The following is a 13,122-nucleotide window of genomic DNA, read 5'->3' on the forward strand; positions in this document are numbered from 1 at the left end:
GAGATTAACTTTTGGCCAAGTGGGACCAAATTGCTACTCGCCTCTCAGAACTGGAAGCTAAGGCTGCGGAGGTTGTTATGTTGGAGTCTCGGTTGAGGGTGCAATTTGAAGAAGCTAAGTCCAAATGGGTTGAGGTTCAAAATGCCATTCATGCTGCATCCGATCATGAGGCTGCTTCCACAGAAAGATTGAATAACTTGGAGGTATCCTTACACTCCAAAACTGAAGAAATTGTTGTTGCTGAGGAGAAGTATGCCCGGTTGGAAGAGAGGCATAAGAGGATCACGGAACATAACAAGGTTTTTAGCTCAACTGTTGATGACCTTGATGTCAGCCTCCGTGCCACCAGATCCGCACGGGACAGTCTTTCTACCGAGATTGACCAACTTAAAGAAGAACTTCAGCACCGAGCGACTTCCCTCATTGTTGAGAAAACACATTCTATGTATTGCATGAGGAGAAAAACCTTGGAAGAGGCCAAAGCGGGTATCATTGACTTTGACACCGAAATTGCTAAGGCCCTTGGGCTGGAGCTAGCTGCAAAAAGAGGTCTTCCGGTCAGGCCTGATGCTACCAATTCTTATGGTTCCACTTTTGAGTTCTCGGGAATAGAAGAGGAACCGGAAGGTGGTGATGGTGAGGGCCAAAATGATGAAGGCCAAGATGATGAGCCGGCGGCGGATCCATCCACTTCTCCCAGGGGCGCAGATGCTTCTCTTTCTCCGAGTCCCCGAGATGCAGCAGCTTAGTTTTTTGTTTTTTTTCTTTTCCACACTTTTATATGTGTATTGCATTTGCTGCGAATAGAAGCACATTTTTGTTTAAGTACTATATGAGTTTTCCTTTCTGCACGCTTTCGTTTAAATATTTTTGCAAGTTTAATCTTTGTATCCTTTTTCATTTAAGTATTTGCGCAAGATTACTTTTTGTGTCTTTTTGTGCAAGGCTTTGGGTGTATTTTTCACCGAAAGCGTTTGGATTACGGGCTTAATTCTTTCAAAATCAACCCTTTAATGTGAGGGTTTTCATAAGAGAGGGCCCTCTTACGTTTACGGTGCTCTTGAAGAGGACGTCTCCTGTTCATTACGTCTCTAGGATTTGAAGTACTTGTTTAACTTTCAAATGACAAAAGCAATTCATCGTTCAGACAAGAAACATAATAGAAATAAAAGGACTTTACTTTATTTCTTCCATTTTAAAAAGTACATAAGCATTCATTGTGGTAAAAAGAAATTGCCATTTTTATGGCTAACTTGTACAACTTGTTTCTACGGGGCTGGCTGCGCACTCCCCGGTCTTGATGATACAACTATATTTCCTGGTTTCATATTTCGGTAGAAGCGGTAGTCGTTGTTGCCGTATCCTCATATCATTCCCCCTCCCTCAGTGTTCGAATACGAAGAATGCATGTTTGAACACTGGAAATTTTACACGAGGATTACACTAATGAATTACTAGATATTCTTCAGTTCGGTAACAAATTTCACTTCTCCTTAGGAATTTATGCTATCGAGCCAAAGACTATCTAACAATCCCCTAGTGGCTTGCACTTGTGAGCGGTCGGGTAGCCTTTGTTCGATAGAAAACTTAATTTCTCGGTAGGAACTTTGCTACCGAGCAAACGATTATCTAATCGCTCCAGAGTGGTTCTTCGCTTGTGTGCCCTGTTATTAAAAGGTCTTATTGATGATGTTGAAACTTCCTTCGTAGTATGCTTTCCATTGCTGCCTCATTAAAAACCTTGCTAGAAAAACCCAATTGGGACAAAAACTGGACCGAGGAAAAAAGAGTGCAGCACATACTTTCAGTATAGGTGATGTCCATCAACAATAGTATCTCTTGAGGTGTGCCACGTTCCAGATGATTGGCAACTTTTCACCATCTCTATTCTCCAACTGGTATGACCCTTTCCCGGTGATATCCGAAACCCAGTAGGGGCCTTCCCATGTTTGACCTAGCTTCCCTGCATTGAGTTCCCGGGTATTTTGAGAGACTTTCCTTAAAACCAAGTCTCCCACTTTGAAATAACGTAGGTTGGATCTTCGATTGTAATATCTTTCTATTCTCTACTTTTAAAATGTCATCCTTATGTGCGCCAAGTCCTTGCGTTCATCGAGTAGCTCCAAATTGACCAATATTGCTTTATTGTTTGCTTCTTCATTTTCTTGGAAATATCTCAAGGTAGGCTCCCCTACTTCTATCGGGATCAGAGCCTCTGCTCCGTACACAAGGGATAAATGAGTCTCTCATGTGCTCGATTTAGCTGTTGTTCAGTATGCCCATAGTACTTCAGGTAGTTCCTCGGTCCATTTGCCTTTAGCTGTTTCCAATCTCTTTTTAAAATTTTGTATAATTACTTTGTTCATTGATTTCATTTGACCTTTGGCGCTCGGGTGATAGGGAGAAGATGTGATCCTTTTGATTTTCAAGCCTTCAAGGAACTTCATGACCTTTGCGCCTGAAAATTGTGTCTCGTTGTCGCAGGCTATCTCTTTTGGTATCCCAAATCTGCAAACTATGTTCTCCCACAAGAAATCTACCACCTCACGTTCGCCGATCTTCTGATAAGGACCTTCTTCAACCCACTTAGAAAAATAGTCAGTTAAAATCAAAAGAAATCTTACCTTTCCAGGTGTCGGCGGCAGTGGTCCGACGATATCCATTCCCCACTTCATGAACGGCCATGGAGACAAAAGTGAGCGAAATGGCTCTGCTGGTTGATGTACCAACGGTTCCATTCAGGGCTAATAGTAGCCTGCCCCTACCAATTTTAGTACTAAGGAATCTATGCCTGAATGATTTCCATAGATCCCTTCGTGGACTTCTCGCATAACATAATTAGCTTCGGAGGTTCCCAAACATCGGGCCAGCGAGACTTGGAAATATTTCTTGTATAATTGACCTTCTTTGAAACTATATCGCGCTATTTTAGCACTCAGCGCCCGAGATGCCTTGGGATCTTCAGGTAACCTTTCGTGCTCAATGCAATCAATGATCTCATTCCTCCAGTCCTAGACCAAATTAGTTGCGTTTACCTCGTAATAATTATCTGCGTCCAGAACCGAGTGCATAAGTTGTACGATACCGAAGTCCGATCCCTTCATTTCCGTTGATGAGCCAAGGTTAGCTAATGCGTCCTCTTCTGCATTTTCTTCCCTCGGGATATGCATAATTGACCACTCCCGGAACCGAGCAAGCAGAGACTGAACCTTCGCTACATATGAGACACAATTTGATTTACCACCAGCTGGGAGTTGCATTTGATTTCTATGACCTCGAAATATATTCCACGGGCCAATTCGAGTCCTTCAATCAAAGCTTCATAGTCCGCTTCATTGTTAGGCAGAGGAACCGTTCTTATGACCTGTCTTAGGGTTTCTCCCAAAGGCGTGGTCAATATTATGCCTAGCCCGGACCCTTTTACGTTGGAATCTCCATATGTATATAGGGTCCAAACTCCTGATGTCGATTCTGACACCATCACTACTTCTTTGTTAGCAAGAGGTAACAGTCTCGGACTAAAATCAGCCACAAAGTCGGCCAAAACTTGTGACTTAATCGTAGTCCTAGGTTTATATTCTATGTCAAATTCACTCATTTCGACGGTCCACTTGGCCAGCCTACCTGAAAGTTTAGGTTTATGAAGGATATTCCGTATGGTAAAGGTGGTCACCACATCTATCGGGTGACACTGGAAATAAGGCCTAAGCTTTCGAGTGGCGACTACGAGGCTAAGGCCAACTTCTCCAAATGTGGGTAATGATTTTTTTCTCCCGTTAAAATTCTACTAACGTAATAAATGGGAGATTGCATACCTTTGTCCCGACAGACTAAAACGGCGCTTACCGCCACCTCCGAGACTGCTAAGTAAATTAACAATTTTTCTCCTTCCTCCGACTTTGATAATAACGGAGGACTTGACAAGTACCTTTTCAAATCCCTCAAAGCCTGTTGATATTCCGGGGTCCATTCGAAGTTGTTCTTCTTCTTGAGTAACGAAAAGAAATGATGGCATTTCTCTGAAGACCGAAAAATGAACCTTCTCAAAGCGGCCAATCTCCCCTTGAACCTTTCAACCGCTTTTATGCTTGACAACTGGTCCGGGATGTCTTCGATGGCTTTAATTTTATCGGGGTTAACTTCAATTTCCCCTTTGTGATACCAGGAATCCCAGGAACTTACCGGAGCTGACCCCAAACGTACACTTCTTGGGGTTAAGCTTCATGTTATGCTTCCTTAGGATGTTAAAAGTTTCTTGCAATTGTTTAAGATAATCACCTGTATTCAAAGACTTAACAAGCATATCGTCTATATAGACTTACATGGTTTTCCCTATTTTTTTTTCAAATATTTTGTTTACGAGCCGCTGGTAAGTGGCTCCGGCATTCTTTAGCCCGAAGGGCATCACATTATAGAAATATGTGCCGAAGTTTGTTATGAACGAAGTTTTTTCCTGATCCTCCGGGTTGATCTTAATTTGGTTGTACCCGGAGTAAGCATCGAGGAAACTCATTAACTCATGCTCGACCGTTGCATCGATCATTTGATCAATGTTTGGCAATGGGAACGAGTCCTTTGGGCACACCCTATTCAAGTCCTTATAGTCTACGCACATGCAAAATTTATTTTTCTTCTTTGGAACTACTACTATATTTGCTAGCCAGTCTGGATAGTTTACCTCTCGGATTGAACCGATATCAAGTAGGCGAGTTACCTCTTCTTTGACGAACTTGTTTCTGGCCTCGACAATAGGACGTTTTTTTTGTCGTACCGGAGGAATGTTGGGATCCAAGCATAGCTTGTGTACGGCTACTTCCGGCAGGATACCTGTCATATCCGCATGCGACCACGCAAAACAATCGACATTAAATTTAAGAAATTCAATAAATCTAGACCTTAGTTTGGGATGCAGTCCTGTCCGTAAGTTGAATTTCCTTTCCAGGAACTTCTCGAATAATGTGACTTGCTCAAGCGCTTCCGCTTCCGCACTTGATAAGATTTCGGCAACTCTTCCCTATGGTTGACCTCTCTTGGCTCGGGAGCAGGCGCTGGTTCCTATAATTGCTATGCTGCATGCTCTTTCCCTTTGCTACTGGAGACCAAAATTGCATACATCTCCTTTGCCGCCGGTTGGTTACCTATTATTTGTTTAATTCCCTCGGGAGTTGGGAATTTTAGCAACTGGTGATATGTCGATGGCACAGCTTTCATCTCGTGCAACCATGGTCTTCCCAGTATAATGTTATAGCCGGTATCACTATCTACCGCCTCGAAAAGGGTCGTCTTCATTACCCCTTCGACATTCGTGGGCAGCAGGATCTCTCCCTGGATTGTCACGCTTGCTAGGTTGAACCCGGCGAGGAGTTTTGTGGCCGGAATGATGCTTCCGGTAAGTTTGGCTTGATACAATACCCTCCATTGTATAATATTGGCCAAACTCCCTAAATCCACCAGAACACGTTTGATTTTAAAATGTAATGCATTTAAAGAGATTACTAATGCGTCGTTATGCGGGAGAAACAATCCATCCATGTCTTCCTCTGTGAAGGTGATATTTTCTTCAACGACTCCCCAAAGTCTCTTGCTGTGGGTTACTGATAACTTTGTCGTTATTGCCACCGAGAAGGTAACCCCGTTAATCTCGTTCCCCCCAAAAATCATGTTGATCCTTAGGCGCGGGGGATCTTCTCCTGCTTTAGTGGGCTCCGTATTGTCATGATTGCGACCGTAATTGTTTTTATCCTGGTCACTTAAGAATTCCCTGAGTGTCGCAACCTCTTCGCGTAGATGCCGGCAGTCCCCAGTCTGGTGACCATTCGTCCTGCGGTATTCGTACCACAAATTAGGATCCCTCTGGCTGGGATCGAATCTCATTGGCTTCGGGAACAGTGCTTCTTTAATGTTCCTCGTAGCCGATACCAACTCTACTACACTGACGTTAAAGTTGTATTCTGAAAGTTTGGGGCAGGAAGGATCTCGAGAACCTGACGTTTCCTTGTCATGTAATGATCTGTTGTTTGGGCTGCGATCAGCTCTTCTATCGGTAATGAACCTATCTGCCAAACGGAAGCCTTTACCGCATCCTTTATCCCGTTCATAGGGCAAAAACCTCTCCTCAAAGACCGTCTATCTGTGTCGAAATCGTCTTTTGATTTCTCTTTATTCTTCTCCCGACCTTTAACCGGTGCCGAGAAACCGAGCAGATCATCCTACATCCTCATATTTCACTCGTACCGGTTGTGAACATCCGCCTAAGTTGTCGCTCGGAACTCGAGCAAGCTTTCTTTCAACTTTAGGGAAACATCGAAACTTCTCGGATTCAAACCCTTGGTGAATGCTTCGACCGCCCATTCATCCGGAACGTCCGGGAGAAGCATCTTTTCTATCTGGAACCGGGTTACAAATTCCTGCAGCAACTCGGACTCTCCTTGTGCAATCCTAAATATATCGGCCTTTCGAGCCTGTACCTTCTTGGCCCTGGAATGGGCCTTAATGAAAGAATCCGCGAGAATTTTGAAGGAGTCTATGGAATGCTCAGGCAAAAGTGAATACCACATCAAGGCTCCCTTCGTGAGAGTCTCTCCGAATTTCTTCAGCAACACTGATTCAATCTCGTGGGGAGCTAAATCGTTCCACTTCACTGCCATTGTATAGGTGGTGATATGTTCCCGAGGGTCTGAAGTCCCATCGTATTTCGGCATTCGGGGCATTTTAAATGGCTTCGGGATCAATTCTGGTGATGCACTTGGTTTGTACGGCAATTGAGTGTACTTCTTTGATCCGACCCTTTCAGCACTGGTGGTGCACCCGGGATTTGGTCCATGCGGATGTTTACTTCCCTCATAAACCGTATGAGTTCATTTTTGAAGGGATCGCTCTTGTTATTATGACCGAATACGCTCCCTCAAGTCCCATCGAATCCAACTTCTCTCCTCGAGATGTTGTTATCGACCTTCTACGCTGTTTGATTTGCGGGAGCACCGAGAGGAACTGGACCTCATCCATTCGCATTATTGCAAGCACGCGACAACGCCTACTTCAACTCTGTCATAACCTTATCCTGCCGTGTGAGGTGGCCTAAAATGGCCTCATGTTGCTCCTGCAACACCCTTAGCGCTTCGACGACATGCTCTTCTTCAGCATCATCAGGAGTCGCCTATCGAACATGTCTTGGGTATCTCCTTCCGTGGACCGGGGTGGCCTTATTCCCCTCGCTGTGGGTATCATTGATTGAATCCTCGTGCTGAGGATGATTTCCTTGGGTATCAAGGTTGTGTGTGTTGTTAACACCATTATCTTCCATTTTCTATGATTTGTTTGCTAAGAACAAATAGTCAAACACGTTAGTAAAAGAGGCAAGGACCAACTTAATTACACAACTGTATAAGCCCCACGGTGGGTGCCAAACTGTTTGCCTGTAAAACGGTACAGTTGAATTTATACGTGATTTATAGACAAGTGAATTAATTTGATCCTGAAATAATAGATGAATTAGATGAAATTAGAATATCTAGCCTTGAGATGATAAAACAACAGAAATAGTAATTTCGGGAGCAAGGCTTCCGGGAACAATAACAACGATATCAGTAAACAAGAAGATAAAATTATATTGAGCTTTGAATAGAGTGTAGTGTATGTTTGCCAAAATATTCGTGTCCTCTACAATGATAATATAGCTCATTATTTATAGTTGCACCTAGGAAACAAGGTCCTAGGATCAAGCCCCTCTTTAATGTCAATTATGAAGGTAATTGAAGAATGTGTAACGGCAAGCAGTGAATGCCATATTCCTTGTAACGGGCCGTGTAGTTAAAGTTATAGAATATTCTTCATTAAATGCGACCGGGTGGCAGACATTTATTTCATCTTTGCTAGTATAATTCTCTCAGGTAACATACAGTATTGTTGCCTTCGGATTTATCTATCTTCTGTCTTCGGCTCCACGTGTCACTTGCTCATGCAATCATTTAATATAAACGTATTTTACCCTATACAATTATGTAACTCTCGTGGACTTTAATATCTTATATTTTACCTTATGAGGAATGTGTACATGCTTTTGTTATGACCTCCAAAAGTTATTCAAAAGTTAACACATGTATATGTACTAGTGGGGGTAGCCCGAGGTTTTGCCCAGGTCCACCGTGAATGAAGTTATATTTTGTGAGCAAGGAATGGAATGAGTTTGTGTCTGGAAGAGAAATAGAAGATACAGATGTACGACAAAAATGTTACTCAACAGAGAAATAGAAGACTACAAAGCTACTACTGAAATGTTAGTCTTTCTAATATTCCACATAAGGCGAAGGGGATCGAGGATGTTAAAACTTCATAGGATGAATGTTCGAGGAAGTTACAAGTATAGTTTTCATGTCTATGTTGAGTGTCTCCACATAAGGCGAAGCTCGCAAAAGGCTAGTTGCTCCATGTAAATTAGACTTATCCATATGTTACTCTAGCATTAGAAATTTGCAGTTCAATTCAGGAATGTGCGCTCCTTTGTACTGCAACATGCACATGACCTGGTGCAGTAAACCAAATGAAATTCGTAAAGAGTGGAGAAAGAAATAAAACAACAAAAATAAAGTAATCCACAGCAGAGATATAGTGTTGTAATAAATTAAACCATCTAAATACTTTGGGAAACATCAATGTACCAAAATCCTTGTTTCTAGATATATCTCTTGGTGGTACGATAAAAGAAATACATGACTTCGTAAGTTTGACAAACGGATTATGAAAAGGCCCACAAGGACGCAAGTTAATGTAATTAACGCAACTGCATTTGTGAAATTTGTGCGAAGGTTCTCAATTGTATAATGTTTACAGCCTCTGTGAACCAAGTCCCAATTTGAAGATAATCTTGATGATATGCGCAACTCAACTTTGAATATAATCTTGGATGATAATAACGACAACTGTCTTCCTCATCGTCAATTCTTCATCCGGGATATCTCTGATACATGATATATTGAAAGTAAGCTTAGCATTAACCATGAAGGACATATCTACAAGCCTATACTTGAGAAACATCAAATATTTAAGTAACCATGAAGAGAAAATATAGATCCATCCCAACATATATCAAAAAAATCACTAGGTAGACATGTTAGGATCGAAATAATTAAGTGTCATGCAGAAGCTAGTAAAGCAAACCTTGAACGACGATAAATCATAGAATAAAAAAGAGAAATTTATCAAGAGAGACACAAATATTTAACGTGATTTGGTCAATTGACCTACGTCCACGGCGGAGATGAGCAATCCACTATATAAAAGAGAGTACAAAATATCGAGAGAACAACCTCACAAAGAGGCAAACACAAGTGACACACCAACACTTGTCCCGATAAGTTCTCCCTCTAAACAAGACTCTCAAACCCCTTATGGCTACATTGTGGATGCTGCTGAATGAGAAAGAATGATCCTCAATTTAGAAGTCTAAAATATTTTCCTCCTAGAAAAAGGACTATCCAAATATAAGAGATTTATCTGAAAGAAGGAAAACTCAATTATGGTAATTATGTTATCTTTTCCTTCAAGAAATAGAAAAATCAAATATGGTAAGAAAATTAGGACAACACCTAACAATTCTCTCCCTTGGACTAAATTTTCCGACGAAATAAACTTGATCCACCTTCTTCACATAATCTTCAACAAGTCGTATCTCCAAATCTCCACCATAAAGTTTGTCTCAATGTGAGTAATACTTCGGTCAAATTTCTCATACAGAAATCGGGATGACCGTCAAATAGGTTACGGCTAGAACTAAACCCGCCAAGATGAACCCATCTTGAACCTTGCTCTGATATCACTTGTTAGGATCGAAATAATCAGGTGTCATGTGAAAGTTAGTAAAGCAAATCTTGAACGACTAGGGGCGGACCCAGACGGTGTCAAGAGGGTTCAGTTGAACCCACTTCGTTGAAAAATTATACCGTGCATATTGAAAAATTATATTTAAGCAAATAACATTTATATAGAAAATAATAAATTGAACCCGCTTTAAACAAAGATAAATGAGAATATTAAAATAAAAACGTACTGAATATAAAGATATGATATTTTTCTTGAAATAAATTAAAGTAAAAATTAAGACACATTGATTGAATTGTATACAATATTTATAACTAGTAAATTTGACCGCGCTTCGCGCGATTTTAGAAAACATACATAATTCATAAGACCATTATGCTAATGACTAATTTAGATATTAACCCTCTTTTTATGAGAGCAAAAACACTTATATAGCATATTACTATTGGGTTAATTTTATAATTTTGGTTTATTTTGAACAGATACTTCTATGTATTATATGAAGTTTATTTAAGTCTCATCTAATTGATAAAGATCTAAATAGTACTAAACTATATAATACTCTAATTAAAATGAAAACTACATAAATTTCATCTTAAAGCTACCAATTATACGAAGAAAAAGATATAAACTAAAGTTAGTTGTGTATGTTGAGAGATAACATTGTACATAACTGAAGTAAAGATATCTTTTGATAAGCAACAAATAAATCTGAAACTTTTCTGCTGTACTCTTGTTCTTGTATATACTATGATTTTGAAATAAATAAAATCAAAATAGTCACAAATGTCTTTGGTAAAGAAAAAAGGAAGACCCAAAATATTTGTAAAGAGGAAGAAAAAGAAAAAAGATAGAATACCATAAGGTATCTTAAATTTTGAATTAAATATTTGGGGGTTATGAACAACCTAGAAGCTATGAATATTATTAAGAGTGGAAGGTAAAGAGATTTGAGTTACGAAAATAAAAATTTTAAAATAAATAAAGGACAAAAGATAAATACAAATTGTCATAAATTTACATATTAAATATTTGGCAGTCGTGGATATAAAAGACATGAGAGTTAATGAGATTATTAAAAGTATGGGTTATGAAGATAATAGGGTGAGAGTTATGAAGATTTAATAATGATAAAAAAACTCAAAAAAGAGAAAATAAATAAATAAGTTGCTTGGCCTAACCTCACTTTCCTATTGCCCACTCTTTAATTCTCAAGGTTACTCTTCCCACTCTCATGGTCTATTATATTCATCGTTTCTAGAAAAGGAAAAACCTTCCTGCATGTTGTTATATCTAGTTAGGTGCCTTATTAAAAAACCAATTCAACTGCTTTAGCTAAATGTAACAAAATACCATTGCCCTAGCGGGTAATGCAACTTTCTCTGCATCACATACCACCACATAGCATTGAGCTTTGTAAGCTCATCAATGAAGATTTTTAAGGAATCATAACCTAGCATAAATGCAAGGCTGTCAATCACATGCAATGTATCCTCATCTCCAATGATGATACACCAATCGAGATCCCATCGTAACAACCTGCATAGATTAGAATTACCATTGTGCAGGTTATAGTATCAAATTAATGAGTGTACATTATACTGATATATAAGAGAATAATAGATTATGTAGGTATATGGTGATGGCTACTGTCAAGAAAGGGAAGCCTGGTTTAAGGAAAAAAGTGATGTCTGTTGTCATTGTTAGACAACGTAAACCTTGGCAACGAAAGGATGGTGTCTTCATGTACTTGGAAGGTAACGCCGGTGTAATTGTGAATCCCAAGGGAAAAATGAAAGGTTCTGCTATCATTGGTCCAATTGGGAAGGAGTGTGCTGATTTATGGCCAAGGATTGTTGGTGCAGCTAATGCAATTTTCTGAACAAAGATTCAACATGCAAATTTTGGAATTAGTACTAGTATTAATGTCACATATACAAACAAATGTAACGATGTTGTGATGCTTGGGGAGTTTCAGTAAGTTCATATACCAATTATTTTGCTACTTAATACCGAACTTTGTTTAATTTTTGGTAATATTCATTTTGTCTAAGTTTTATGGTGTTATAAATACGTAAGAGTCTTCCTATATAAAAATAAATAAGTACATTTTGACGGATAAAGAACATGAAAGAGATGAGTAGTGTAACCGTACTGTAGCAATTGTCAAGGGCAAATAATATTTATATAGGTTGTTTGATCTTTCTCGCAACATGTCCGTGTATAACACTAAGAGCAATGTTTAATATTACTAAAATATAACTAAATGAAGTAAAAAGGAATAAAAGGAGAGTATCATTAAAGTCAAAAAGAAAATTACCGCGATCTTTCTATATCACCAATTTCTTGGTATTCGCGATTTACATTGTCACAGTGAAAAATTTGCTATCAATTTTGGATCCGATTCCAACGACGGCGAGATGTAAATAGGACCACGCAATCAGGTTATGATTTTTAGCAATCTACAGAATGTGAAGGGATGTTGTACTTATGTACAAAACTATATTTGAAAGCTTACCAATGTGCCGTTTAGTGTAACGGGTGTGATGTTTCAATTAATGGTCATCTACTGCGTCATTGTACATAACGTTTCGTAATGGACGTTTTGAGCGTTTTATAAATTTTTGTTTAGCGCTGGAAAGGAAGTAAAGTTTTTTTATGGGGAAAATGAGTGAAAAAGAGCAAAAAAAAAAAGAGAATCAAGATAAATGAGAATCCTTGCATACGAGACATGCCACATCAGCTTGGTTATTCCCTCTTTTATATATATATACATATATATATATATAGAGAGATTGTATGCTCTGGCGGCCTTAAGCTTACCTTTTTGTTTGTCATTATCAAAGGATATTTTGGACTTCTATTCAACTGATTAGCAATTGAGTAATCAATTAACTGACCTTAGCGTGGACTAATTCTTTCTAATTCTAATTCTATTTTCTATTCTATTCTATTCTATCAATAATAATAAGGCCAAATACATAGAAAGCCCATTAAACTTGGCCCAATTTTTTATTTTGGCACTCTAACTCAATCTTGTTCCATTTTGGCCCTCCAATCCTATTTTTTATATTTCACTTTAACACAAAAGCTCACTAAATTTAGAGTGTGAGTTGCCTCACCCTGTAGGCGCATGAGGAAGATTTTTTTGGGCAAATTTCTTCTCCAACGATAATAACATAAAGGCCAAATACATATACAGCCCATTGAACTTGGCTCCATTTTTCATTTTGGCACTCTATATCAACCTTGTGCCATTTTGGCCCTCCAACTCTATTTCTTATGTTTTATTTTAACACGAAAGCT

General features: G+C 39.2%; 1 protein-coding gene across 1 annotated transcript; it reads right to left on the bottom strand.

The window, feature by feature from the left end:
• Positions 1-5,064: 5,064 nt before the first annotated feature.
• On the bottom strand, positions 5,065-6,647 carry LOC138901537 (uncharacterized). The gene is made up of 2 exons (XM_070189309.1): positions 6,326-6,647; positions 5,065-6,056 (listed from the first exon to the last, which is right to left on the bottom strand). The coding sequence occupies exons 1-2, from the start codon at positions 6,645-6,647 to the stop codon at positions 5,065-5,067; spliced, it is 1,314 nt and encodes a 437-aa protein (XP_070045410.1).
• Between the last annotated feature and the right edge of the window lie 6,475 nt (positions 6,648-13,122).

The sequence above is a fragment of the Nicotiana tomentosiformis genome, chromosome 11, assembly GCF_000390325.3.
Source record: "Nicotiana tomentosiformis chromosome 11, ASM39032v3, whole genome shotgun sequence".
NCBI lineage: Eukaryota > Viridiplantae > Streptophyta > Magnoliopsida > Solanales > Solanaceae > Nicotiana > Nicotiana tomentosiformis.